A 27,084-nucleotide genomic window follows, 5' to 3' on the forward strand; every position below is an offset into this window, starting at 1 on the left:
AAACAGGGTTCAATTTATTTCAACTTCAATAATAATGAAATAATAATAAAACTATAACATTATAACACATTGAGCCTTACTGACAGACTCCAGAGACAAAGTACAATGCAGGGACAAGCAAATGTACCCGGAAAGAACACATGAGAGTGCCTCGGTGGATGAAACTGAATGAAGCTGGCGCAGAGCCAAACTGTTCATTAAATTTGAAGTTACAGTAGCACTAGCGCACACGTTTAGAGCAGTAAAATGACGTCAATAGACACCTGAAATGTAATGATTTTTAACTCAGGCTATAATTTAAATCCATGCGGTTGAACTGAACGCTACCGAGCAGCAATTCAGCCACGACGGGTATTAATTGCGCTATTAACTCCTTGAATAAACGTTTCACTACCTCATTCTTCTCCTTTGCACGACAAGCCAGAGCCTAAAAAACAGGACGTCCAAACACTGAAACGTAATTTGGCTCTCTGGCTTAGGGTTGGGCCGCTTTGACAAAGGAATCTTCTTTTTTTTTCTTTTTTTTTGTTACTGAGGAGGCTGCACGATCCCGTGGGTCGTGTTGCCGTGCAACGACACGCCCCGCCTACCATCCCAATGTATTCACCTGAACCGTGTTCACGTGACAAGCGCAAAGCGTCCAATCCAATCAGGATGGAGGACAGGTGTTTCTTCATCAAAGTTTCGGAGGCGGAAACCTGCTGGTTTAGTGTAAGCCGCTCCTTATTAGTCTGTCACTTCATTTGTTTTCTTTTATCAAGAACTGCTGAGCAGTAGAGCGGAGTTATTTGATAAGAGCAACATAAAAGAAAGAAAAGGTTTTGTTGCTGGGAAGTTTAAGGAGACAGAGTACTTGGCTCGTGCGTAAGATGGATACGTCTACGAACCTTTGAAGGACTGTTGTCACTGCTGTTCCAGGTGTTGCACCAGTAAAGAAGAGGACACCGAATGCTGTTTATAGATAGCTCGTCACAATTAAAAGCCCGACGCTGACACTTTTATTAGGGTCGTTTTAACTGTCCACACCACCTCTTGCAACACAGGTAGGATACGTGTTTCCTCCTTCTTTTTCTGTATTGATCGCCTGTGAATCTCGGTTTGGGTTTGCACTTCTATCCTCAGACTCATTAAACCAGTTTTACAGCGACTCTAAATATGGTTACACTGGTTATTCATAGGATTAGTTGGCAAGACACCTCTCACTCATCTAAAATATATGTAGTTAGGCAAACATTTAGGTAAAGTTTAATTTAAGACATTAAAACAGAAATTACACTTGTAGTAATTATGAGAGTGGACATAAGGCTGTAGAACAGCATGAATGCTAAACCAACAATATATATATATGATAAAAGTATGACAAACTGGCCCCTCAAATTGGATTATATTAAAGGACAAATACTGTAAAAGATGATAAGATCTTAAAATCGTAAAAATTATTGATGGGTTGTGTTCCTCTTTACAGGTCACTGCATCCCTTTAGTCAAAGATGACAGAGAGGACCCCATGGTGGAAGGCATTCTTGCCAAAGAAAAAGACCAAGGATCAAGCCTTTGATGTGAACTTTGACCCTTGGGCAAAAGCCTCTCCTGCAGCCTCCAAGAATTCCCAGCCGGTGTCCAACAACAGCTCCAGTCTGCTCAGCGATGAAACCTTCGACGACTCCCGACTGGACTCGGTCTTCAATGAGCAGACTTGTCGCAGGAACATGAATATATCGCGCTCAGGCCGATTCAAAGAAAAGAAGAAGATCCGTACAACTATTCCAATAGAGCAGAAAGAGAAAGAGAACGTGACGTCTGGGAGAGAGGACGCACGGTGACAGCAAGGAGTAAAAAGCCGGGCGATCAAAGACTGCTTTACAGAGATGCTTGAAGACGGAGGAGAAGGAGAAATCAAGGTCTATGAAGATGTTTCACTCTCATGAAGCATGCCAGGAATTCTGCTGATTTTTCTTTTTTTTTTCTTTTTTTATATGTTGGTGATAATGAAGATGATGAGCATTCAAGTTTTAGCCCAATACTGGAAAAAAAGGATGATTTTAGACATTTGTTGATGCACTTTGCCAGAAAGCCAAAACAAAAAACAGTGTCAGCAATATTACACTTAGAAAACCGGAGATACAGCCTTGAAACAGTCAGCACTTAAGAGGCCAGTGTAATTATTATCCTGTACTATTGCTGTAAAATGCACGAGCCTCGAATGCCCTTTCTCCTTTCAGTGCTCCATATGTGTTTCAGGAAGGAACTGCTCATAAAATGTTTACATTTTTTCTGTAATAAGATTAATAGAAAATAATATCTAATAATATAAACCTAATAATGAAGGATATGTGTAACAATAATTTTACAGTGCTTTTTATAAGGGCTATAAGGGTGTTTATGAAGGTGTAAATGGTTCCTTTATGTATGTGTGTGTGTGAAGAAAACAGAGAGAGAGAAAAATGGTTTGTTAGCAGCGCTAGGTCAGATGCACAAAACTTGTCGGCAAAATGCATAAAATACTTCAATGAAGGATTCAAATTGACATATTGCACAAAGCCTTTAGCAAAGCCATCACTGCTGAAATATCCAGGCAGATGAGATGAGGACAAGGAAGTGATGTTAATTTCTTTTTAAGACTTCTCTGTTCTTGGATGGCCTTTGAATAGTTTTATATGAAGGCAAAATATGAGAAATAAATCTGACATCTGCTACAGCTGATTGGTGTGTGTCTGTGTGCTTCACGAATCCCCATTTGTTGATGGATTAACCCACGCAGTACAAAGGTTGCTTCTTCGTCCCCATTAAAAACAACTTTAACGCGGAAAAGCCCATTAACAACAACAACAACAATAACACCAAATAAGGAAATAAATAAGAAAATCTGAAGATCGAGTAAAGCAAAAAACACCCCACCTAAAAACATGTCAGTACATTTGGCAGCTGTGTTGAGAGTGACAACCTTGTGTGTTCTCATCACAATGTCTAAATAAAGCACTCACAAGGAATTACAGCTAATTAAATAAAGCAGGTAGTAGATGTTAAGCCCAGGTGTGAATCACAGGTAGTTAAAAGGAGGAGTATGCCAGTGTCGCGGCATTCTTCTGTCACTGTTTAAGGTGTGTATCTGTGTGTGTGCACAATACATGTCAAAGGTTACAATTGATATACCTTTTACAATGACATCACATTTATTGTCGGCTGTCTATTAGCTGCTCTGTATATAAAGTGCAACAGTTAACTGTAATGCCATATCTTCAACACAAGGGGCAATAATGTACCGCCAGTAGTTGCAGTTTGTTGTACAGCAACAAACTGCAATGAACAGGAGGAAGATATACTTAGAAAAAACAAATTGTAGTTTTGTAGGGGGCAAAGAATTTACTTCAGACGTCTTTACCGCGCAGTCAGAACCCACAGTCGTGGATACACAATGCTTATCGCCTTCCATTGGTGTAATTCAATAAGAGGGAAAGTGTTTTGGCTCCTTCAGCACGGACGAAGCCAACGACACTGATCCTGTTTCTCTCTCTCTGTGTCTCTCTGTGTCGTTGACTGTGGAGCAGTGAGGTGTGGCTTTGCTCTGTGCGCCCCCGGCGCTGCGCTCCCAAGAGAATAAACTGAAAACAGCCAGGGCTGTTGTGCTGCAGTGTCGTCAGCGTCTCCGCTATAAACTCAAAAATTAAGCAAAATAAAATTTGTGGAACTTTTTAAGATATCTGCAAGAGCACCGCAGAGTTCAGCCGCCGACAACCCAGGCGTGTGATAAGAAGTGTCCTCATTTGACTAAATATAACCTGGAAACTTTCTCACAAGTGTCCCGCTATGAAGAGGGCACTGCCCTAACGGACCACACTGAAGTTCTGTCTGCAAACAGGTGAAGTTCTGACATTTTCTGAAGGTAGGGCGATTTCTTAACGAGTGCACTTTTGCATGTAACGGTTTAATGTTTTTATTCTCGCAGAAGTTTGTAATGAAATGTTTAAAAATGCAGGTCCAAATAGAAATGTTTATAGCAGATGAATTGGATTTATTCGAGCTCCCTGCACAGGCATGGAGCATCAAGTGTACCCACCCTTTTTTAAATGTCCTTTCAGATACATTTTGCATTACAAAAATGTATTGGAAGTTTTATGGGCAATAATGAATGAATAATAATAATAATGAATGAATAATATAAAACCATAAATAAATAAAACATATATGGACATTACTTAAAACCACTGTGCTGTGCTAATCCTGGCTGTTATTCTTGAGATGGGTTTGCAAAATCAGCCATTCTTTGTGAAGACTTATCACAAATTGGTTGGGATTTTTGTAAAGATTATAAAATATGGAAATAAATTACTAGAAAATAAAAAGTGTGATCCATCTTTTTTTGGCTGCAGCAGCAGCTTTCTGGGGAAGATTAAGCTCATACCTGAGGTACAAAGAAAAGCAACAACTGCTGTGAGAGGTGTACTCACCTCACTTACTTCCCCACCTGTTCTGGAAGACCTCAGCTGACAGGTGTCCAGCTTCCCCCCTTTAGAGAGCTAAACTGGCAGTGACACTGACGCTGCTTGACACAGTTATGAAGATAGAAATAGCAACGGAGGACAGCCTGCCACTTGCAAAGAGGGAAAGCATGAACTGCACACAGACAGAAAACCAGTAGCGTGATTCAGATCTGTTACTTCCATTACAAAAACATATTCAAGTAAAGGTATTTGCTAGCCATAAAATTACTTAATTAAAAGCACTTATTGTGCACTTATGTTTATTGACAGTGCTTTTAATATCTCTTGTCTTTGGATAACTTAAGCATTTTATGGCACTAAAGCTTTACAGTTCAGGTAATTTCAGTATACTTTCTGTGCTGCTTAGTTGTTTAATCCACAATAAAGAACCGTATTATGAGGTCATCATATGTTTACATGTTTGAAAACTATTTCCAACAAGTGAAACTATCCTGATGTCGGAAAACAGTTGTGTTTTCAGCTTCTCCTGTCTAATACAACAAGGCTTTAAATGGAATAAGAAGTAAGCAAATGTTCCCAAACCAATCCAAAAATTAATTACACCATTTGGAGATCAATGGATTGAAAGTGTATGGGAACTTGTAACTGAATAAAACCTAAATCATCAAATAAAGTACACAAGTTTAAATTTGGACTGAAATAGTGTACTTGAGTAATTGTGCTTAGTTCTCTTCCCCCAGTGCAGACGACAAGAGAGATGTGTTCAACAAAAACAGGTTCTGTTGTGTGCTTTATTAAATGGCTAAAGAGGAGCATGTGCAAATTCCACAGCCTGAGGTTTGTGCACAAACCTCTGGCTGTTTTCAGCCCGTCAGCCGAGGAAGACAGCTTATCAAAAATGCATGATGTCAAGATGGTGGGTGGACATGTCAGCGACTGTTACTGTGGACCATTTACTAGCTGTAGAAGCTGAAACATGTGACATGACTCTGTACACAAGCTGTTTCCTGGAACGCTGTTGTAGTGGACATTTAGCGGGGCTTTGATTACTGAACCAGTAGCTCTTAAAAGCTTTCTTTGCACAGTTACAACCTGAAACATAAAAGAATAGAACAGCGTGTTGGGACACTGTTGTTGTTTCCTCTGGACTTTCCTTAATTTCTTTTCCATGAAGTTCCGTACAGTTACTGCAGTAAATGCCTTTGGACACTGACTCGAATAAAGGGTAGGGGTCCATTACTGTTCACACAACACTCTCCATTGTTCTAGCCTGGAGTAATCTGCCATGGGGCATTGTGGGAAAAGGAGGAGATGTGTCAGATTTCTCTGGAGAGGATGGAGCGCTTTGCTGTTTCCTGTTTTGTGCTGTATGGTGGTGAAAGCTCTTCCTGTTCAGGGGAAGAGGGTGACAGGTCATCGAATGCACCCAGTACACAGTAGCTTCTTCTGACGCGGAGCGAATAAAAAACCTCGAAGCACTGCATACAGGGTTTCCTGCAATAGAGTGCGCTTTGTCTTCTCCAGGTATTTGAGGCCGAGGCATGCCGGTTCCCCCACCTCCCCCTCCGCCTCCACCAGCAGCCCCGCCACCCCCACCGCCACCCAGTGCTGCCCTGCCACAGGTATAAGATTCTTCCAGCAACTCTCTTATGCAATTGTAAACACTCATTGTGTTCTTCTTGCTGATCATCGACCATCTGGAGCTCATTTGCATTATTAATTGAGCTAGTGTACACACACACACTGGCTTAGACACACACAACCCAGACAGCAGACTGTCAGTGGCAAAAGAGTGTTACGTTACCCCAGCAGGCTCATAGTGTCCTCTTGTTAAATGAGCTGCTGCAGCCAGTGAACAGGGCAAAGACATGGCTCAGTAGATTCTGGATACAGCAGTAACGTCTGTCTGCAAAAACAAAAAAGTGATCCTCTCCACTCTTACTTCTTTTTTGTTCTGTTTTTCTTCAGTGTCCATTAGATCCTCCCAAGGTCCAGTTTAGCGGAGGAGGAGGTGGTGGAAGGAATGCCCTGCTGGCAGACATCCAGAAAGGAACCAAGCTCAAGAAAGTCACGCAGGTCAACGACCGCAGCGCCCCCGTCGTCAATAGTAGGTCCCACAACATGACCATCCTATAGCCTGCATATATACAGACACACTCAGTGTGTTTTCTCTAAATGTTACATCCTTACATCACAGTAGCGAACACTCATCCACTCTCATAGGTGAATGGGTGCTTCATATAGTGTGTGTCTGTAGTTTGAAATATGCCAGTGTGATGTGTTATTGTGAAACACTCGACATATTAAAGTGAAGGACAAAGAAGGGGAGAAGACTGGGGGATGTTTGGTGTCTTTGTGCTATATTTGAATTCACAACTCACGCTTCAGGAAGGAATGCCCTATAGCTGATTAAGATGCAGGAAGAACAGACAAGACGGTACTATATACACTGACACAATAGAAAAGGCAAAACACTGTGCACTGTCACCACTCAACACACCCTGTGCAATATCACTAAAGACTGTGAAACAGATATGCGTGTGTGCTGTGTGCAGTGTTGGTCAAGTTACTTGAAAAAAGTAATCAGTAACTAATAACTTTATGTGTATAGATGAAGACAAGATCATTAGGACCCTCTGAAATTTTTATTTTCCAAGTCCTTTTAAACAGAGCAAGGGATTTTTAACATAGCTTTTCTAAACATTGTAGTTTTATTTTTTGGATGCTTATCTTATTTGACTTTGCACAAAAAATAGTTTTACAAAAAGAAAAACTACCAGGGTCCTCAGTTCAATCCAGATATTATCAGTAGATTTCAAGTCAGTCAGTAATGTTGACTTTGGTCTTCTGGAGGTTCTTCCAGGTTTGCTACTGACTGCTTGAGGTCTACAAGATCTTCACATATTCTTATTTCTTCATGATTCCTTCCACCTTGGCGAGATTTCTAGATGCACCGAAGGGTCCCGACAACATAATACTCACACTGCAGTGTTTCACTTTGGGAACCCTGTTCTTTGGGTTGTACGTCTCTCCCTTCTTTTTCCAAACTTAAGCAGAGTAAGCAGAGCTCTGGTTTAATCTCATCTGACTAAAGGACATGTTTCCAGTTTACAAAATCTTTCTCCAGGTTGTACTTGGCCTACTCCAGTCTGGCCTGAAGGTGTTTCTTTTGCAAAAGTTGAGTTTTTCTTGTTCTGTAACCTCAGACTCCATTCCTGTGCAGGGTTCTAGTGATTATCCTCCTTGAGACAGTCTCACAGTTTCTGACTATAGTCATTCATCAGTGTCAGATTCTTTGAGATCTTTTGCTTCTTACCTCTGCCAGGCTTGTTCTGTACTGTGCGGCTCTCTTTGAAGTTTTTAATGGGCAGCAATTCTTTCTTAAGTCTAAACTGATTTTTTTTTGATTTTGGCATGATGCTTTAATCAAGTGACAGCTCAGCCCCTTACTAAAGCTTCCAATTTATGTACATTATGTAAATTAGGAAGCGACCGTGGCTCAGGGGGTTGTAACCGGAAGGTCGCCGGTTCGATCCCCGGGCTCTCTGTCCTGGTCGTTGTGTCCTTGGGCAAGACACTTTACTCTACCGTCTGCTGGTGTTGGCCAGAGGGGCCGATGGTGCGATATGGCAGCCTCGCTTCTGTCAGTCTGCCCCAGGGCAGCTGAATGTGAGAATGAATGAATAGTGACATTGTAAAGTGCTTTGGGTGCCTTGAAAAGCGCTATATAAATCCAATCCATTATTATTATTATTATTAAATTGGAAGCTTCAGTTTTAACTTGATTTTTAAAAGCTTTGAGCATTACAAAGTTAAAGCACATCATTGCACAGCAGTGGTTTGCGCTATGGTTCAATAAAGAGGTCATTTTCTCAGGGGGCTAATAATATTGGGAGGTTAGGTAAGTGTGGTGGTGTGAAAGTTGCACATGTTTGAGTTTTTGATGTTAGCTTCATTAGGTTTTTTTCCAGCACTAAAAACAAGCTCTCGTTGGGACAAAACTCATGAGCTTATAAGATATACAATGTTATGTATGAAGTGAATACATTTATAATGATATTAGACCAAATATTGTGATTGACCACATGATTTATTAAGCTTTGATGCCTTTGCACTGCTGTTATTTCATTACTAACACGTGCATATGGCGTTCCCCAGATTCCAAGGCTAGCACAGGAGATTTATCTGGAAATGCTGGCGCTTCTCAGGCCTCATCGGGTGGCATGGCACCCGTGGGGCCATCATTGAGTGGGCTATTTGCTGGAGGGTTCCCCACTCTCAGGCCTACAGGACAAAGAGACCTAGCAGGCAAAACCAGAGGTTGGTGCAAAATGTCATATTCTTGCGCATAGATATATTTATGATTTGTCCGTAGTCACAATAACATTTTTTCCCTTTCAAATGGCTCCTCTTGTGTGTGTTTGTTCTGTTTAAGTGTCTCGATCGAGCTCATCAGTCTCTCTGAAGCCTCTGTGGAACCCTCCTTCATCGGCCGACTCCAGCAGCTTCGCTGAACCCGACAGGAAAGCAGAGATCCAAACCTCCGTCCACCGCCTACTCGCCCCCTCGGCCTCTGCTCCTCCCTCCCCCTCTCACAGCAGCATGCACCCGCCGCCTTTCCCTCCTTCCACTCCCCTTCCACCTGCCCCTCCCTCTGCTCCTCCCCCACCTCCCCCGCCTCAGGCCTTCCAGGACCGGCCAGGTAACAAGCCTCCCCCTCTCCCCTCCTGCCCTCCACCTCCGCCTCCATCCCAGACTACCAAGCCCATGTGGCTCCCCATCCAGCACTCGCAACACTCATCTGTCTCCCAGCCCTCTCCTCCTCCTGGTCCTCCTCCTCCACCACCGCCACCAACTGTCCAGCCTCTGTCAGCTGTCCCAGGGGACCATTCTTCGGGGTACTTCTACTCTCCGCCTTCATCTGCAGTCTACTCTGAAACTTCAAGGTTCCCTGTTCTTCGGGACAGCCCCCTGGGACCGCCTCCCCCACCTCCGCCTCCCCCTCTGCCACCTTCCATTACTCCAAGCTGCCCGTCTACCCTACCTCCACCACCACCCAAAGTGGCTCCAGTGCCTTCCCCAGCAATGCGCTCTCTGCCTCCCTCATACCCTTGCAACGCTCCCACTCGACGGCCACCAGCTATACCCAGGAGTGCAGGTAGGTGGACAACAGGATGTAAAAATCCTTCTTTAATGCCACTTGTGTTTATAAATATAAACCTGTTGCCTGTTATATGTTTTTTCCATAATTGAAACAGATAAAGTCTGTATGGAAGATAAAAAGTTTAAAACACTGCTTCATGCCTTTGGAAAATCTTTTGAATTCTGTCTTTATGCGAGAAATGATTCAGTCATGTAAATGGAGCTGACTCGATATATTAATGGTGATGATATAAAAAGAAGGAAAATTAAAATAAAATTTGAAAGAAAACGATTGCGCTGAAGCGATGTTTTAGAGATCAGAAAACAAGTTCAGCTAAGGGCGTGGCCTAAAAAAGTTCCCAATAATAGTTGTTAAAGATGGAAGTAGCTACTGTGACCTCACCGACTGGTTAGCGAAGGGTTGTTGTGAAGCCCAAAGCTTCAAGAGCAGTTTCACCATTGCTATCTGCTTTTTAAAACTGGACATGATGTTTGGGGTGGAGGACCTGACTGAGAGACCAAGGGACAATATCTTATCCTAAATCATACCGAGCCATACTTTACTCTAAATGTAGATTACACAATGGTTAATGTAATTAACTCATTAGGAAGTGTCTACTGAGATAAATCAGGTAAGTAGTGGCGTCATTTTTTGGAGAGGATCAAAGTTCAATAGAATCTGGTATCTTTTTGTACCAGAGGAAAGAAGGCAGGTTTAAATCCATCCATGTAGATTAGAATATCTTTATTGCCACTATTACATGCAACAAGTACAGCACAATTAGCCTCAATCTCAACAGTGCAAAGATCACTCGCATCATAAAAACTACATAAAACTGTATAAGAGATAAAAGTAAATACAAAAGTCAAAAGCAGCCATCCTCCATTTTCACAACCCCTTCTTGCACAAAACACATGTGGCCATTGCAGCATCTAATGCCTGTATAGAACTGGGATAAAAGCTGTTTCTGCTTGTTTTACTTGTTCAGTACTGTCTACCTGATGGTAACAGTTCTAACAGGGTGAGATTGATCTATTATAGTATTATTAGCCTTTTTATATGATTGATCCCATACATAGATGCTACAGTGTAGAGTAGAAAGTTGATATTTACTAGCTGAAGAAGCTCTGTTACACAATGTTATACTTTAAGATGTTTTTTATCTTGTAAAAAACCAACCTAAAGCATGCCACGTCTGTTTAAGTATTTATAGGCAGTTAACCAGCATAAAATGAAAATAGGAAAATTGGTGAGACCTGGTTTATCTTTGTGCAGAAAAATGAGTGTATATCACAGCTGGTGTGCTGAAGTCTATCCTTCCACAGTGTTTTCTCTATTCCTCTCTGGTGTCTACAGGCCAGCCTCAAAGCTTCTCAAAAGCAATTTAATTCAGTTCAATTCAGTTTTATCTATATAGCGCCAAATCCCAACAACAGTTCCCTTCAGGCATTTTACAATGTAAGGTAAAGAGCAATACAATAATACAGAGAAAACAGAGAAAACCTCAATAATTAGATGAGCCCTTATGAACAACTGGCAACAGTGGGAAGGAAAAACTCACTTTCAAAAGGAAGAAACCTCTGGCAAATCAGGCTCAGGGAGGGACAGCCATCTGCCGTGAGTAGTTGGGAGTGAGGGGAGGAGGACGTTACAAAGACGTGCTGTGGAAGAGAGCCAGAGATTAATGATAACAAATGATTAAATGCAGAGGGGTGTATAAACACATTGTGAGTGGAAAAAAAAAAACAGGTGTTAGGACTGCTGATCCAGCCCTAAAAGCTTTATCAAAAAGGAAAGTTTTAAGCCTAATCTTAAAAGTAGAGAGGGTGTCTGTCTCCTGAATCCAAACTGAAAGCTGGTTCCACAGACGAAGGGTCTGAAAGCTGAAGGCTCTTCCGCTCCCATTCAACTTTTAAATACCAAACAAACCACAAGTAAACCTGCAGTCTGAGAGTGAAGTGCTCTGTTGGGGTGATACGGTATTATGAGGTCTTTAAGCCAAGCCAACTTTATTTAAAAAGCGCTTTAAAAACAGTGAGCACTGACCAAAGTGCTGAATGTGAACTAAAACAATAAAAACATAAATACTAAAAATAAAATACAAGTTGAAATAACAGTAACAATATAAAAACAACAACATAAAAAGGCAATAAAATCCAAATGAAATTACCATTTTATACTGGGTTTAAAAGCCAAACCGAAAGGGTGAGTCTTCAGACGAGATTTAAGATATGATGGAGCCTGATTATTCGAGACCTTGTATGTGAGGAGAACGATTTTAAATCTGATTCTGGATGTAACAGGGGAGCCAGTGAAGAGAAACCAGTATAGGAGAAATATACTCTCACTTTCTTGTTGCTTTCAATACTCTTGTTCAGCTGGAGGCTTTTCAGGGAGTTTTAGGACAGCCTGATAATAATGAATTACAGTAGTCCAGCCTAGAAGTTTTAAATGCATTAACTAGTTTTTCAGCGTCACTCTGAGACAAGATATTTTTAATTTTAGAGATATTTCATAAATGGAACTAAGCAGTCCTACATATTTGTTTAATACGCGCAATGAAGGTCATATCCTGGTCAAAAACAAATCCAAGATTCCTCACAGTGTTACTGGAGGCCAAGATGATGCCATTCAGAGTAAGCATCTGGTTCAACATTATATTTCTAAGATTTATACGGCAAAGTACAATAACCTTAGTTTCTATATTTAGAAGCAGGAAATCAGAGGTCATCCAGGCTGAATTACAATTCCATAAAATGTATATTTTTTTGTTTTTATTTTAAATGTTGTTTTTCTTCTGATGCCCACTTATTAACAGGTGTGGGTCGACTGGCTCCTCCTCCTGCTCCCCCAGCCCGTTCCCCCACCACAGAGTTGTCCACCCGCATTCCTCCTCCTCCACCTCCTCCCATGCCCCCATCCAGTCTCAGGAATGGACATCTTCAGAGCTTAGGTAAGATTTTAAAAGGATTTTTACTGTTCAAATGTATAACTTGTATGTAAACTTTGAAAGTTAGTTTTTGCTGCTCAGCAGAAGGACATTTTTTTTTTTTTTTTTAAAAAAAGGGTAGAAACTTCTAATCTGCATCTTCTTTACTCCAGCGGATGACTTTGAATCAAAGTTCCAGTTCCACCCTGTAGAAGACTTACCCCCACCCGATGAATTCAAGCCATTCCCACGGATCTACCCCAGCAAAGAAAACAGTGGTAGCCACAAAGCAAAGTTACTACTCCTCAGCTTTTCTTTTCTCAGCACTGTAGTCTCATCTGCTGAGCTCTGTTTTTCTTCCTCCTTGTTCTTTTACAGTGAACCCCAAACCACCAGGGATCAGGACACACCTCAGATGAGTCATTATCTCAGCACTGTGACACGCAACAAAAAAGGACAAATCTCAGTATACCTTCTCCTTCTTACGAGTCCTCACAGTTAAACTGACATTACTGCCATGGACTTGCATGGATAGAGGCTTTGTGTGTGTGTTGTTGTGTTTGGTGCATTTGTGTGTGTGCGTGTGTGTGGTTGTGCATTTTCAAAGCATCAAAACAAGGACCCGTCTTATTCTGACTATGTGACCTCTGACCTTTTCAAGTACAGAATGTTTTGTGTGCGTGAGAGGAGAAGCACTCGCCCTGCTTGTGCTCATAAGCTCCATTTAGACTCTACACACACAGGCTAGAAGAACAGGGTCTTCCATTAATTATCGCTAACACGACTCTTGACATAGTTTGTAATATGTTAAGCATCATCTCTGTGCACTTGTAGTTGTAAAATTTGCATTCAAGCAGGCAGTTTTTGTGACAACAGTAGCTATGACTACGTTGCTAAAGACAAGCAAACATACCTCAGTCTCAGCTCTTGCCTTGGTGGCGGCAATTGGGTAACCAAGTGTACCATTTTCTTGCCCCTCATGTATTAACCAACACTAACACATGGGAGGACAGCGCCACCTGTTGGTTTGATCTGTCACCAACAAATAAACCAAAGCAACTAAAAGGTTTACACAGATACTTTACTTTTAAAAAAACAACAACTAATAAATGTATCTGCCTTAAACAGTGGTCCTTTTTTGAGTTAAGCCTCTTGATCCATTCAAACAATCCCAAAGCTGCACAAACAGGGCTGTAAACATTTGTGTGTTATCTCAAAATCCCCATTAAAACAACAGGTAAAGTTCTCCTGTGTGGTTTTGAGTTATTCTTCATTGTGTCACAACATTAATTCAGTCTTCCCAAGTTTGCCCAAAATTTATTTCTATTTATAAAAAAGAGCAAAAAACATTAACCTGATATTTCACGACAGTTTTCACACAGATATTTTGACTTGTGAAAATCTAGCTAACAGTGGTCCCAAAAAGGATTTTCATAAACAAATCACAAAATTAAAAAAAACAATTTGCAACAAAATGTAACCACACACAGCGTCACGCAACACAGACTTAAAGCTTCTGTAAAACTGAAACAGACAAAAATAACCTCAAAGAGTCTCTGACAAGGATTTCCACCACAAAACACAAACGAGCGCTTCATGGGACTTCACAGTTCATCGTGTTTGTAAGTGAACTCTCTAGAGGATATAAAACCGTCCTTGTTCTCATCCTCTTTGGCAAAGATATCCTCCGCCATGTTCTCGTGTAGAGTGTCGTTGGGAGGGTAGCCGTGACGCTCAAACTCCTTCCTTAGATACTCTTTCACCTGGCAGACATGAAAAGAACAGGATGACTGGGACTTAAGTACAAACATAATAAAATAGATTAGAAATGACACTTTTTACTCTTTGTACAGAAAGTAAAGTCTAGAGTGACATGCGATATGTAACCGATCCATGTAACTTCATATGTGTTTTCAATGGTTATCTTCACCTCATGCTTGGAGAGCTTCCAGTCATCGTTGAGGTCCATTTCCTGAAAGGACTCATGTGACCTAGGTCCATTTCTGATCTGTAGCACCTCGATGATAAAGGTAAGCGTGCTTTCAGGTGGAATCTTACCTGAATACAGAGAACAGGGGGGTAATGGGCAGAGATGTCAGTTCAAACTGAAATTGAATATTGCCAAAACGTCCTGTAAGCATCCAGGAAGTTTTCTTCCGTTTGTGCTTACCGGACAAAAAAAAGCACAGTATTGTTCACATGCTCCATGTAGAGAAAAAGTGGACTAATGTCACTGAATGAAACCTTCATTCAGAGACATTGAATGAATTCATTCCTAGAAAGCAATTAAAAAGAACAAGAAAGACAAACACAATAAGATGCGTGCATAATAATGTCACACTGTGAGAATTGGAGACACCAAGAAGACTGTGTCATAAAACATGCAGTGAAACTTCTTAGATATGGATGAAGCTTCAGTACCTTTTCCTTCCTTCCCATATGCCAGTTCTGGAGGTATGACCAGTTTTCTCTTCTCTCCTGAGCACATGTTTTGCAGGCCTTTATCCCAGCCTTTGATTGCTTCTCTGATGCCCAGAGTGAACCAGATTGGCTGCTTGTCACCGCTGGCTCGACTGGTCAACAAACACAGGTGTAGAAAGAGTGAAAAGTTGAGATGTAGAGAAGGTCTCTGAGGTGTCATCAAAGGTCAAGGAAATTATGATGCTTTTCTCAGAGTTATAATGATTCCTGCTGATATGAATGCTCCAATTAGACAGTTTTTCTACTGCAGGCCCTATGTGATTTCAAACACTGTGGACCTAGCCAACCCCACTGAGAGAACATTAACAAATCGACAAGCTCCATCTCAGAAGATATCAAATCCCGTGAACACTATCTTTCCAGCTGGAACTGTATGCTGCTTTAAGAGCAATAAACCTTGATCACCAGTGACCCAAAAGAACTGCTTGTTAAAAAAAGGAGAAAAGGAACTGAGGAGAGTGCAGCATGAAGGGCATTCTGCAGCCTCCTCCTTCAGTAAACACCCTCATCATCTTCAATGATTTTGCCCTTCTCCACTTATTCTTCATTAAAACCACATCCACCCCACATCTGAGGAACCACCCCTGCTTGTCTGTCTGTCTTCTGGCCTGGTTAGAAGACAGCTGGAGAAACTACACACTACAGCAAGGACGCAGACCCTGATGGCATCAGTGCGAGGTTCTGAAGACCTGTGTTAGCCTTGTGTCTGTGTTCCTGAGTCACTTTTACCACCTGAGTCTAAAGCAAGAGAAGATAGCTGTATTATTGCATCATAAAAAAAAAATCTGTCTGGCAGAGAGTCATCTGGCAGTTGATCTTATTATTTATGGGATAAATAAAGTATTTTTCATTAATTCAAGAAGAATTCCACCCACCCAGTGTCAAAACCTTACATTTGCAAGGTCCAGCCAATCTGAAGACTAAAGCTGCTTGTTGTAAGCACTGGATGCACGAGAGGTGCACTAAAACATATCATATGATAAATAAGGATTATTACAGAGTATATAGAGCCCTAAATGTATCAGAGTGATGCAGTTTTAAAACCTAAATTCAAAAAACCTAAGCTGGCTGCTATGTAAGCTAGGGCAGAGATGGAAAATGTTTTATTGCGGGGTACACAAAGTCCACTTCAATCTTAACAGACTATATACCTGAGATGTCTTAGTATTAGAAAAAGAAGTGTAACAGTACACAGGTTCTCGGTTTTTCTGCACAACAGAGAAATATTTCTCTAGTAAATGACAAACATCTGTTGCCACGACTCTTTGGGCATTAGTTGTAAGAAAGAAATGTTTACAATTATAGAAAATGTTCTGCTAGCTCATTGCCCAGACAGTGCTGTAATTATAAAACAGAAGAATTTGTTAGTTCACAGAAAATCTACTTTACATTAATATTATTAAAACTTGTTAATTTTCTACTGAAAATGAAAAAACAGGAAAGTTTCTGTTATTTAATTGTTAAACTGTTAATTTGGTGTAATACGGCTGTCCATGGGGGAGGTCTTTACTCTAAAACTTAAAATACAGTTAAAAGTCCAAAATTGATCCTAATCACATTTTCCAAAGCTCACACTGGAGTCTTGGCTGGGCCCATTTTTGGCCACGGACCTAATGTTTGACACTCTTGCACTAAAGCAGGGACGTCAAACTCATTTTACATCGTGGGCCACATACAGGCCACTTCACTGGTCCAGCCCACCAGTGAAACTGCCCTTTCTGTCTGTGTAAAGAAGTTAAACTACACATTGAATCGTTCACATGTCTTAGTATAAGGAAAAGAAGCAATTTTTAATAGTATGACTCAGTTTTTTTACATGATAAGGAAATTCTGCTGTAGTTCATGGAAGAAATCAGTCAGCATGACTCTTTGGCTGTGAAATTACAGAAAAAGTTCTAGTTGCTAGTAGCTTACCATGTCATTTAAAAAAAAGTTTTTGCTCATTTTAGTGAAAAGACTGAAACTTTTCTGTCATATAATTTGGCTATCTATTACTTAATAACTTTGGTGTGGTATGAATGGCCCTGGGAGAAGTCTTTGACAGTAGTTAAAAGTTTTACAGCTATGTGTTCAGTGGACCAGATTGGAGTCTTTGCCCGGCCTATTTTGGCCCACGGGCCTCATGTTTGACATAACGTTTAACTTTGTATCCCTTGCAGATAAATGCTAACATCGACATTCGAGAGTTTTAAATCTATAAAAGCTGTTGATGAAACCAGGGTGACGTCACTGCATCTCTCCTTCAGCCACCTCCCTCATTGCTTCCTTGACAGAGTTGCATCATCATATTTGAGCGTTATAAGCCTCGCGTTAGCCATGAAACAAACCTGGAGAAAAACATGGTGCCATTCTCAAAGTATCCTTCATGATGCACCAGCAGAATGTCTCCATACTTGGACTTTCGGTGACAGAGGAAAGGTCTGTGCAGAACTTCTATCGTCACTTCAGCTTCGGGCAGCTTCCCCCCGCTGCTGACGGACACCAGCATGAAGGAGCAGAGCCAGCTCAGCACAACCAGCAGCATGCTGACACAGTCAGCTTTCAGAAGAAACAGCCTGTTGAACAAAGAGCTAAAAAGTTTCTAACAGACTCGCTGCAGCATGAAAACGTGCAGCGGTTCCTCTACGTGGCAGAGACAAGTCGCTGCAGGAAGTTTTCCTCTCATTGGCTGATCGTTTTTCGGCAGCCCCACCCACAGACAGTCCCCCTCACAACTTTCCTTTGGCAACATCTGAATGAATCTTTATTAGTGTACAGTGCTTCATGAAACGTACAGTCATGCAGGCAGATTATCAGCTAATTACAGTTTAATGAATGATTTGATGTATCCCCCACATGCTGCTGCAATAATCAAATAAGATCCTTTTTTGGATGACATTCATTTTTTCCCATCTCTTCCATCTGAGTTATTTGGACATTCATTTCTAAAAGGCCTCACTTTGGCTTGGATATTTACAGCATTGGTTAAAGCGGTCTGTCGTGCACTAAAAAAAACAAAAAAAAAAAACCACATTTACATGCAATATGACAGCATTGCACTTCATCAATATACTGCATTTTTTTGTAATATATTGCACAGGAATAAACACACTTACACACCCCTGATTTGTATACTACAGTACATATATCTCTATATCTTTTTCATATTAAAAAGTGCTTTATAACACAGCTTATTTCTGCATTAACAGTCAGCAAGTCATACACAACTATTTCGTATGATACAAACATGAAATCTTTAAAACGTTTCCCAACAGTTCCAGTGTCCATAACAGTGCTGCAGCCGATGAAGTGACACTAGCAAAGAGCTGTTTTCTGAGGTCAGTTAGAGATTACACCTCCCGTGACCTTTCGTGGCTCAGAACAGGCACAAGAGCTTCCCTTAACTACTCTTTCTCAGTCTGTCGGTTATTTATTAATTAATTAATTTTTTTTAAAGTGGTGAGACTTCAGTTGAAATCTGAAGTACAATCTCTTTGATCACAATGATCATCAAGAGGATTTGCAAAGATCCACTGAGGCTGTTTTTAAACCTCTGAATTCAGGTGAAGTACTTGCAGCCAGTAGAATCAATGAAGCATGAGTCGGTGCATTTGAGATGCCCAAAGGACCTGCAGGAGACACAAAAACTGGTTTATAATACGTGCAATTGATGCGCTGCATTGTCTTACAGTTATCGTGAGTGGACTATTTTTGGAAGATAAGCATACTGACTTATTTCTCAAAGCAGACCCACCATTAGATGAGCTCTTATATTCATACAGTAACACTTACTATACTTACAAAAACGCTCTCTCTGTATTTGTTTGTATCTTTGTCTGCAAACTCCTCCTATACCAGCAGAGGCCTGTTTTACAAAGCAGGATTTTGGCTTATCCTTAACGTCAGGGTTAACCCTGTGTTTTGTTTAGGTGGTTCACGTCTTACTGGGATAAATCACCATGGTAACCTAATCTAGATTAGATCAGACGGTATGAAATCACTGCCTATGCTGCGAGGAGAATAAGAGGATCTAAAATTTTTCACTCACATCTAAAGTGTTTTTGTTTCCCTGATGAGCATCAGTAATAAATATAGATTTTTATGTGCAACTTTATTTATTGATTTTTCTTTTCTGTTGACAGTAAACAATTTTACAACAATTTTATTTTAAATATACCTAAACCTCATATTAAATGTCTGAAATCTGTTTTTCCATTTAATCTTTACTCTCAAACCCTTAAACAGCACAAACTGTGCCTCACACCGTCACCGGAATTTCTGTGTATTAATGTAGTGATTTAGAACATTTATAAGATATTGTTATACTCAATTCTATTCTGCCCCTAAGTCTCTTTTACTCTGCTGGAATTGCAGCTAGTAGAACTCAGGGCACACATCAAGAATTTCAGAGTATCAGAGCTTTAATCTGCAGCCGTCACCTTACAAGTAAACAGCAGCACAGATCATACACTCAGTGATAAAATAACTAACTGTAATCAAAATGTTTATTTTGCCAATTTGTGCACTAAATCTCCAGATTGAAGAATTGCTGCAAAATTAATCTTTTGTCTTTTGTCCTTTTTACAGCAGCGCTGCATTTAGTGAATCCACATCAGACAATCTGGGTATGTTGAACTTTCTTCGCTGTAGAGGACCCAGGAGCTGAGCAACTGAACTTGTCACACATGTGCATTTTAGGCCGCTGAAGGTTCTTAACTATATGAGAAATTATGATGCCATCATAGTCCATAAAAAGGAGTTAAAAAACATGTTAAAAAAAACAACAAATCTGCATGTGAGCATCTTTATGGCTCACTAATAACATTTTATGTTTTATATTTTTTAAAGTCGGGACTCACAGAAATCCTGGCCTAAATAAAGTACGGCACTGAAAACCCCAAACTGTGCTTTTGCTATGATATAGAAATGAGATATACTGTGTTACATCACGGATTTGAGCATATACCAGCTGTGTACAACTTGGACAGTCTATTGCAGGACTAACAGAGAGAGGCAGGCAACCGTTCACAATCACATTCACACCCAGGGCCAATTTAGAATTGCCAGTTAACCTAATCCATGCATGTCTCTGGACTGTGGGACGACCCAGAGTAGCTGCAGAGAACATGCAAACTCCATGTAGAAAGGCCCGGCCAGTTTCAAACTGTGCTGCTCACAAAACATGTTTAAATTTCACTACGTCACCCTAACACTGATTACTACACTGCAAGAAGACAAAAGATGATACAGTAACTAGCTCACTAGTTGCTAACACAGTACAAAATCTGAGATTGAAAACTGAAATCAACGTGAATGTGTGCCAACAACTTCAGTTTCTCAAATGGCCATGTGAAAATGGCTCCAAATAGTCCCATATTGCAGTTTTTGACACTTTAATGGATTCATCTTGAGTTATCTGGTCTCTGGAGCAAGTCTAAATGAATGGACACTACATTTGTGTTCTGAGAGCTGTCTGTGAACATACCCAGGGAGATAAGACTTGCAGGTTTGGTAACCAAAGTCTTTTCCATCGCACTCCTCTATTCCTTCGTGCCTGTAGCCATCTCCACAGTAGGCCCACTTACAGTCTGTCACAAGGGAAAGGAGGTGAGAGGCAGCAGGAGGCAGAGGAGGGTAGGGAGAGAGAAGACATTACTAATTTCTTTGGCACTGCAGTCTGCTTCAGTAATGCCAATACAGCATTTTCTTGCTAATTTAATTGAACAGAAGCAGAGAGTAGGGAGAGGATGGCAGCAGAAAAAAGAGGGGGGGTGAGATTAATGAAAGATCAAGGAAAGGTCTCACAGTGCTTACTAGCTTTCATCCTATGCCATGTGGGATCAGACTCTGTGGTGTACTGGAGTTATGCTCTGCAGGGTACCTCATCAGCAGCAAAACCAATCTACTTTACAGTTGGAGACTTTTTTTTTTTTAAATTTAGACAAATGAAAAGCAGTTTCATCTAAATTCACATAAGCTGGATATTTGTAAGAGATAAAGAAACATAAGCAAAGTGGGACATCTTGCATTATATGAGTTTTCAACCTCTACAGGCTATTTCTGCAGGTGTGCGAGTTAACAAAGCAAACACGGAACTCACTGAGGCAAGAATCTGTGACAATCTGGTTTCCATCATCACACTCCTCTCCGTGCTGGGCTTGCACCTTTCCATCTCCACACACGCCAACTCTGTCTGGGACTTTCTCAGTAGACTGGTATGGCTGGAAGGGCTAGAAAAATTGAAAGAACAAGCTCCAACTTTCTCTGAGTCTAGTGGTTTGCATGTAAGATATCAAAGCATTGAGGCTAAAGTTGCAGTTTATTTTCTGGAAAGCTTTTGTGTACCATCTACAAAAAAACCCCACTTTCTTCTAGCGCTTTCGGCCTCATACCGTTGCCTTCATCAGTACATATAGTCATACAGTTGACTTGCTGCTGCTCAGTGCTGCAAATGCTTTGAAATTACCTGTATGGGCTTCCATCCATCTTTGTCGTTAAAATAAAGCATCCTCTGATCCTTCCTGAATGCTATTGCATTCTCTTGTTGTAGATGGTCCATCTCCTCCTCACTGTTTACCACAAATATCTTGTGGTGAATATGAAACACATGCACACACACACACACACACACACACAGATCAGTAAAAGCATGCCGATTTAAATACTCAATAACAGTATTGTGACAGGATGTGGTTTTACCGCTGTGACTTTATTTCCACTCCGCCGCTGTGTGTAACTTCCAAAAGGAGCATTATTTGGTCCGAGAGCACCTTCACAGTTACAGTGACCCGGTGGACCAGGAAGACCCTTATCCCCCTTTTCCCCTACTAGATAGAGACCTATAAGAAACACAGAGTTTACAAAAATAAACTTGGATAACACACAAGCAGCCGGTGGGATACTGCTTCTGATTGTGTCATGTCTGTGAGCTACTATACCTGATGCAGGAGGACCAGGTGGCCCAGGGTGGCCAGTAGGACCTGGAGGTCCGGGAGGGCCCATCAATCCAGTGGCCCCAGTCTGACCCTTCATACCCTGTGCAAATTATAAAATACCAGAAAGTAGATTACAAATCAATTATGCAAAAAAAAAAAGAAGTGCTAATCAATGGGAACAGCATCAGTGAGTGTGTGTGTGTGAGGTAAAAGACCCCAGTTCACTGGCTATATTTTCCAAAACTGTTTTAAGAACATTTATTTTTTTCACCTGTTTGCCTCTCTTCCCCGGACGCCCAGTTGGTCCTCTCTTCCCTGATGTTCCTGGCTCTCCCTTTGGTCCTTTCTCGCCCTTTGAGAGAAGCAAAATTGAGGAATAACTGGATAAAAAGCAAATCTTTAATTTTCTTAAGTCTTTAATTACTCTTACCTTCTGTCCAAGCATCCCAGGCAAACCAATTGAACCCTGTTCAGAGACAGAATGGGAGCTTCTTGTGAGAACACTGACTTTATCATAACATGTATATGAAATACTTAACAGTAATTTATTTGGGCTCTGAAACAGCCAAACTAAGAAAAAGGTCTGAAATCATTTTAATTTTAAATTTAAAAAAAAAAAAAAGAAGGAGTGTATCAAACCTTATCGCCTTTTAGGCCTACTGGTCCAGGATCGCCTCGAGCTCCCTTATAAAAAAAGAATTGGGACGAGGGGAGAAAGAGAAAATGTGTATATGACACTTTTTTAGTAAGAGCAGTTAGTTAGAGGATGTGACACAGAACTTGCCTTCTCCCCTTTGTAACCACGTAAACCCTGAAAAGACAGAGTAAGAGACAAGAGTACATCAGAGAGAGAAGGCTTAATAAGAATCAAACAGGTAGTCCTGTAAACATGCCACTAACCTTTATTCCAGGTGGTCCCCTCAGTCCTGGTAATCCCATGAGCCCGGGGTCTCCTTTCTCACCCTTAGAAAAAATACAACTAGATGTATTTCAGGTGTCAGGAGTAAAAAACAAAATGTACCCAAAAATGTGTTTGTGCCTGGAGGGAGAGTCATGACACTTACCTTGGGCCCCTGTGGGCCAGGCCATCCTGGAAGTCCTTGTTTGCCTGGCAGGCCTGGAGCTCCAGTACGACCCTACAAAAACATCAATACCAGTAACAGTTTCTCTGCCTGCTTTAGTAAAAGTGATGTGAACACAAAAAGCTGCTCGTCTACTCTAAAACTGCACGAAGAATTTTGCTGCAAACTCATTTAGAGTCTGACCTCCAACTCAGACTTAGCTCTAGAAGCACTGCTAATTACTGGACAGGAATGAAAGCCTAATCGATCTGGGTTCTGGGCAAAAGAGCCAAACATGATAGACAACAGCCGAACATCTCCGTGACACCCGGACAAGCATTGCAGAGCTGCTGCCATGCTAAGCAATGTGCTTTCATTTAACTGCCTTTCATTAAAACCGCAGCCCGTAGAGACTCTACCGACCTGCTGTGTGTATGTGTGTGTGTGTGGAGTGATTTATCATGAAGAGCAAAGGCACTTAGAGTGATTAAAGTGCAGAAGTAGAGTGCTGGAGAGGCTGGATCAGCAGGACTAGAGTTTGGTACGAGAGCTACTGGAGCAAGGCCAAGGAAAAAGAAATACGGAGAGAGGAAGCCGGAGCAGAGGAGAAAAAAGGAACAGTAAAGTGAGGGGACTACTAGGGATCGAAGTTTGCTGCAGGCCGAGCATCTTCTGGGACTAATGCAGCGGGACCCATTTAGCAGCTGCAGAGGATATTCTGAGCACATCAATAGACAAATCACATCACAGAGCTCCAGGATGCATCCAGGGGGGAGAATAGAGGCAGACAGTGGGGAAAATCCTGATCCCATTACACCGAGGACAAGATGACGAGATGGACCGGAGAGAGCTGAAGAGCACAAGACGTGCAGGAGAGGATGAGCAGCTCACCTTTAACCCTGGACGTCCAATTTCTCCCTGGAGGAGGACAAATGGAGGGGCAGGAGATGGGGTGCTCGTTAGAGCAGAGAAGAGCACAAGGACACACACAAACACAAATGCTTTTACAGAAAACTGCATTAGAGACATAATTCACTCACCCCCACTCCTCAAACAAAACCCTCAAAACACACACACACACCTTCTCTCCCTTTGGTCCTCTTATGCCGGGCAATCCACTATGACCCTGAAAAAAGTCACCAGATTTATATAAATCTCACATATCCCATAATGAGCATGGTACTTTTGTAGAAAAATCAATACTAAAAAGGTTTGCGCTTGTTTAACAATATGTCCACCTGCTGTCTTAGAATGGTTTTGCTGTCAGATGGATGCTCTGTAGCTAAATCGGGCTGAATTGCTTTTAGAGAATGATTTTGTGCAGCAGCTTATTTATTTATTTATTTATTTTGAAGTAAAGCCTTACCTCTGGGCCAGACGGACCTGGAGGTCCCGGAGGTCCAGGCGGACATTCTGGTATCACAGGCTTTGGTTTTATCTCCACCTCCCCTCCGAAAACACTCGGCTCAAACAGGCTGTTGCTGTCCTTCATTCGATCAGTAAACACACAATCAGAGAGAAAGTTCTTTTTAAGTCAGTGGCCTACATCGGGCAGGTAGGGGAGGCTGTATAGAAACAGGTGTGTTTGTGAAGACGTACAGGGCCGCCCCTCTTCCAAAGCTGAGGCGGAGGAGGGAAGAGTGGTGGTGGAGGAGGTGACATGAGACAACAGGGGTCAAACCTCATCGGCTCGGCCAGGAACCTGAAGGCTGAGAGGAGAAAAGAGAGCAGTGCGCATCAGATGGAGTGGAACATGCACACACACACACACACAAAGCTGGACTTACCTGAGCGGGCTGAGAGGATGCTGTCCATATAGGAGTGATGAGATGAGGCCCACACAGGAGACAGAAGGATGAGAAAGGTAACTGCAATAATCTCCAGGTCCATGCTGCTGGATTACTTTTCCTAAAACGCACACAGGGCAGCCGGTTATACACACAGTACACTCTATTTCTGTTCCCTGAGCTTACTGCAGTAGTTGGCACCTGTCACTTTTCCTTATTCCCTCTTGAGGGTGTCACTATTTCATCACTTCAGTCCACTACGGCCTCTCTCTCTCTCTCCTTATAGCATCATAAACTTGTTGCAGCTCCACACTGCAGCAGATTTAAACACCGCTGTAATTCCAGCCATGCACCACCACTACCACCATCACCTACCCACCCTCTGTGCCAGAATTAGACAGAGGGGAGGCCACTGCTGGTCAACAATAGTAAGATTCATTCACACAAACCATTTTAACACACTCACACTGCATGCGGTCAATGTAGGTCAATAACAGGAGGGAGAGAGAGAGAGAGAGAGAGAGAGAGAAAGGGTGGCTTTGCATAAAGATGCTGATAAAGGCTCACGTGTCACTCCATATCACATCGTCACTGGCGCTCACTTCTTCTTCTCGCAGCCTATTGATTAAACAGTACATGCTGTCGAAACAACACCACAGCCCTAAACCACTAATAAATATCATCCCGTGGATTTCATTTGCGCGATCTCTTTACCTTCAGCTCGAAATTGCGCCGCACTTGTTGTAGACACGCCGTCTGGCGCTCCTTTCGTCTAAATGAGATGCGCGCTGTGCAGTCCCGAGGACTGTGGCTCATCTGACATTTGTGTAGCCAATCTGGAGAGCTAATAAATCCGATCCACTTATCGACCCGCTTCTTCACCGCCGGTCAATAACAACACAATTGCAGCTCAGAGGACCGTTTGTTTTTTCTCTGGGCGCTCCTCAGAGCCCATCAGAGAGAGAAGCCACTGAGTGGAGCAGACACGGCGGCGGGACCATTTACTGTTGTGTCATCTGGATCGGGTTCAGGACAGCTGGCCGCATAACGCAATTTAAGTTTGCGCGTGCCTGCACTGGCCTGGCACGTTCTGCGTCTTCAGTGGTGAGCTCTTTATTGGAGTAATGGCGCCCTCTGCTGGATACCTTTGTCCGTTTAATAAAATAAATAAAATAAAATAAAATAAAATAAAATAAAATAAAATAAAATAAAATAAAATAAAATAAAATAAAATAAAATAAAATAAAATAAAATAAAATAAAATTCATCCACCCTGCCAGATGTGAAAGCAAGCTCAAAGATTACAAAGGAAAATAGACAGCTAGACAAATAGGGCCTGGTGCAAGACACTTTACCAGCCTTGCAATCTGTTAGAGCAGGTGCTCGGTGCCTGTCTAGTAAGTGGTGGAGCGGGTGGCCAAGATTTTCCATAATGGATAGCAGATAGTTCAATGATCTCCTCACCACCACATCTTCAAAAGTGTCCAATTTGCAGTCAATCACAGAGCCAGCCTTTGTGATTAGTATATCCAGTCATTTGGTGTCACAAAAGGGCAAAATCACTGATAGTAATCAGGATGTGCAGTGATAATGAGCAGTGTGTGATGGAGGAGCCAGCAGAGGACTGCTGGAGGATAGACACCTGCTGGACAAACTTAACTCATTTGCTCTCTCCGCTCACTTTTATCCGTCTGTAATCTTAAACCCAGAGGATTCAGGATAGCTGTTGGTAGGTTTAAATTTCACATCCAATGCACACCGTCTTCTGATTTGCAAAGTAATTTGTCCTTCAAAAATATATGCTCTATGAATATATTATTAGTCTCTCAATCTAAATTTTTGTCTGCTAGAATCCTAGTGCTGTGTGGTGAAGCCAAACATATTAAAAACAAAGCAGTGCTTCAAGAAAATAAATGGCAACCTTAAAAATCACACTAGCTGTGTTTTTATGCAAGAATTTAATATAAGATTAACTAAACACTACAAGGTCAAAGTCAATGGTGTTTGGCAAATGTAAAATAGCATGCTAACTCAGTATAAAGAATGAGGCCTGTTAAATTAATCTAAGCACTTTACATTGTTCCTTATTCTCTTATCTTTTTAAAAATACAACAGCAATCTATTTGTTGACCATACTATCCATAAAAAAAAAGAACAGAAACAAAAACAGAAAATGAATTCAGTGAAAGTGAAGAGCAGCACTGTAATGATCGAAGTCTGTAACACCCAGTGGTTTGAAAAGATGATTAAAAGCCTCTTACACAAAGCCTGCCCAAATTGATACATCTAAGCAGAAAACACTTATGAACAGTGAACGTTAACAGAAAA

General features: G+C 41.5%; 4 protein-coding genes across 7 annotated transcripts; 2 read left to right on the forward strand and 2 right to left on the reverse strand.

Moving 5' to 3' along the window:
* The first annotated feature begins 654 nt into the window (after nucleotides 1-654).
* LOC146493477 (proline-rich protein 15-like) lies at nucleotides 655-2,700 on the forward strand. The gene is made up of 2 exons (XM_085148245.1): nucleotides 655-1,043; nucleotides 1,466-2,700. The coding sequence occupies exon 2, from the start codon at nucleotides 1,490-1,492 to the stop codon at nucleotides 1,820-1,822; it is 333 nt and encodes a 110-aa protein (XP_085004371.1). The 5' UTR covers nucleotides 655-1,043; nucleotides 1,466-1,489; the 3' UTR covers nucleotides 1,823-2,700.
* Nucleotides 2,701-2,816: 116 nt separating this feature from the next.
* Nucleotides 2,817-13,758, forward strand: wipf3 (WAS/WASL interacting protein family member 3). 2 transcript variants are annotated; one of them, XM_085148233.1, is made up of 8 exons: nucleotides 2,817-3,882; nucleotides 5,966-6,063; nucleotides 6,410-6,548; nucleotides 8,600-8,761; nucleotides 8,877-9,599; nucleotides 12,403-12,537; nucleotides 12,687-12,791; nucleotides 12,892-13,758. In XM_085148233.1, the coding sequence occupies exons 2-8, from the start codon at nucleotides 5,983-5,985 to the stop codon at nucleotides 12,930-12,932; spliced, it is 1,386 nt and encodes a 461-aa protein (XP_085004359.1). In that variant the 5' UTR covers nucleotides 2,817-3,882; nucleotides 5,966-5,982; the 3' UTR covers nucleotides 12,933-13,758. The 2 variants fall into 2 exon arrangements, with proteins under 2 accessions (XP_085004359.1, XP_085004358.1); XM_085148232.1 differs by having other exon boundaries at nucleotides 12,687-13,758.
* On the reverse strand, nucleotides 10,783-17,694 carry LOC146493479 (peptidyl-prolyl cis-trans isomerase FKBP14-like). The gene is made up of 4 exons (XM_085148244.1): nucleotides 17,322-17,694; nucleotides 14,935-15,086; nucleotides 14,444-14,571; nucleotides 10,783-14,276 (listed from the first exon to the last, which is right to left on the reverse strand). The coding sequence occupies exons 1-4, from the start codon at nucleotides 17,516-17,518 to the stop codon at nucleotides 14,118-14,120; spliced, it is 636 nt and encodes a 211-aa protein (XP_085004370.1). The 5' UTR covers nucleotides 17,519-17,694; the 3' UTR covers nucleotides 10,783-14,117.
* A 115-nt stretch (nucleotides 17,695-17,809) lies between these two features.
* LOC146493480 (uncharacterized) lies at nucleotides 17,810-25,875 on the reverse strand. Of its 3 annotated transcripts, XM_085148235.1 has the most exons (19): nucleotides 25,471-25,875; nucleotides 25,324-25,374; nucleotides 24,757-24,877; nucleotides 24,569-24,678; nucleotides 24,336-24,455; nucleotides 24,051-24,095; nucleotides 23,861-23,887; nucleotides 22,973-23,044; nucleotides 22,809-22,871; nucleotides 22,693-22,719; nucleotides 22,548-22,592; nucleotides 22,339-22,374; nucleotides 22,180-22,260; nucleotides 21,912-22,008; nucleotides 21,673-21,812; nucleotides 21,440-21,559; nucleotides 21,074-21,203; nucleotides 20,459-20,561; nucleotides 17,810-18,602 (listed from the first exon to the last, which is right to left on the reverse strand). In XM_085148235.1, the coding sequence occupies exons 3-19, from the start codon at nucleotides 24,857-24,859 to the stop codon at nucleotides 18,533-18,535; spliced, it is 1,389 nt and encodes a 462-aa protein (XP_085004361.1). In that variant the 5' UTR covers nucleotides 24,860-24,877; nucleotides 25,324-25,374; nucleotides 25,471-25,875; the 3' UTR covers nucleotides 17,810-18,532. The 3 variants fall into 3 exon arrangements, with proteins under 3 accessions (XP_085004361.1, XP_085004360.1, XP_085004362.1); XM_085148234.1 differs by lacking the exon at nucleotides 25,324-25,374; XM_085148236.1 differs by lacking the exon at nucleotides 25,324-25,374 and having other exon boundaries at nucleotides 22,548-22,588; nucleotides 22,689-22,719.
* Between the last annotated feature and the right edge of the window lie 1,209 nt (nucleotides 25,876-27,084).

The sequence above is a fragment of the Neolamprologus multifasciatus genome, chromosome 22 (genome assembly GCF_963576455.1).
Source record: "Neolamprologus multifasciatus chromosome 22, fNeoMul1.2, whole genome shotgun sequence".
Lineage (NCBI taxonomy): Eukaryota > Metazoa > Chordata > Actinopteri > Cichliformes > Cichlidae > Neolamprologus > Neolamprologus multifasciatus.

Bases quoted from the DNA above. Each gene is read 5' to 3' on its own strand.
- LOC146493477 (XM_085148245.1), top strand. From the start codon at position 1,490: ATGACAGAGAGGACCCCATGGTGGAAGGCATTCTTGCCAAAGAAAAAG.
- wipf3 (XM_085148232.1), top strand. From the start codon at position 5,983: ATGCCGGTTCCCCCACCTCCCCCTCCGCCTCCACCAGCAGCCCCGCCA. The intron at 6,064-6,409 runs GTATAAGATTCT...GTTTTTCTTCAG, and splicing joins CCAGTGCTGCCCTGCCACAG to TGTCCATTAGATCCTCCCAA. The intron at 12,538-12,686 runs GTAAGATTTTAA...TCTTTACTCCAG, and splicing joins TGGACATCTTCAGAGCTTAG to CGGATGACTTTGAATCAAAG.
- LOC146493479 (XM_085148244.1), bottom strand. From the start codon at position 17,518: ATGCTGCTGGTTGTGCTGAGCTGGCTCTGCTCCTTCATGCTGGTGTCC. The intron at 14,572-14,934 runs GTACTGAAGCTT...CTCTGTATTCAG, and splicing joins ATATGGGAAGGAAGGAAAAG to GTAAGATTCCACCTGAAAGC. The intron at 14,277-14,443 runs GTGAAGATAACC...CATGTCTGCCAG, and splicing joins GGAAGCTCTCCAAGCATGAG to GTGAAAGAGTATCTAAGGAA.
- LOC146493480 (XM_085148234.1), bottom strand. From the start codon at position 24,859: ATGGACCTGGAGATTATTGCAGTTACCTTTCTCATCCTTCTGTCTCCT. The intron at 22,375-22,547 runs GTTTGATACACT...GTCTCTGAACAG, and splicing joins TAGGCCTAAAAGGCGATAAG to GGTTCAATTGGTTTGCCTGG. The intron at 22,009-22,179 runs GTGAAAAAAATA...TAATTTGCACAG, and splicing joins CGGGGAAGAGAGGCAAACAG to GGTATGAAGGGTCAGACTGG.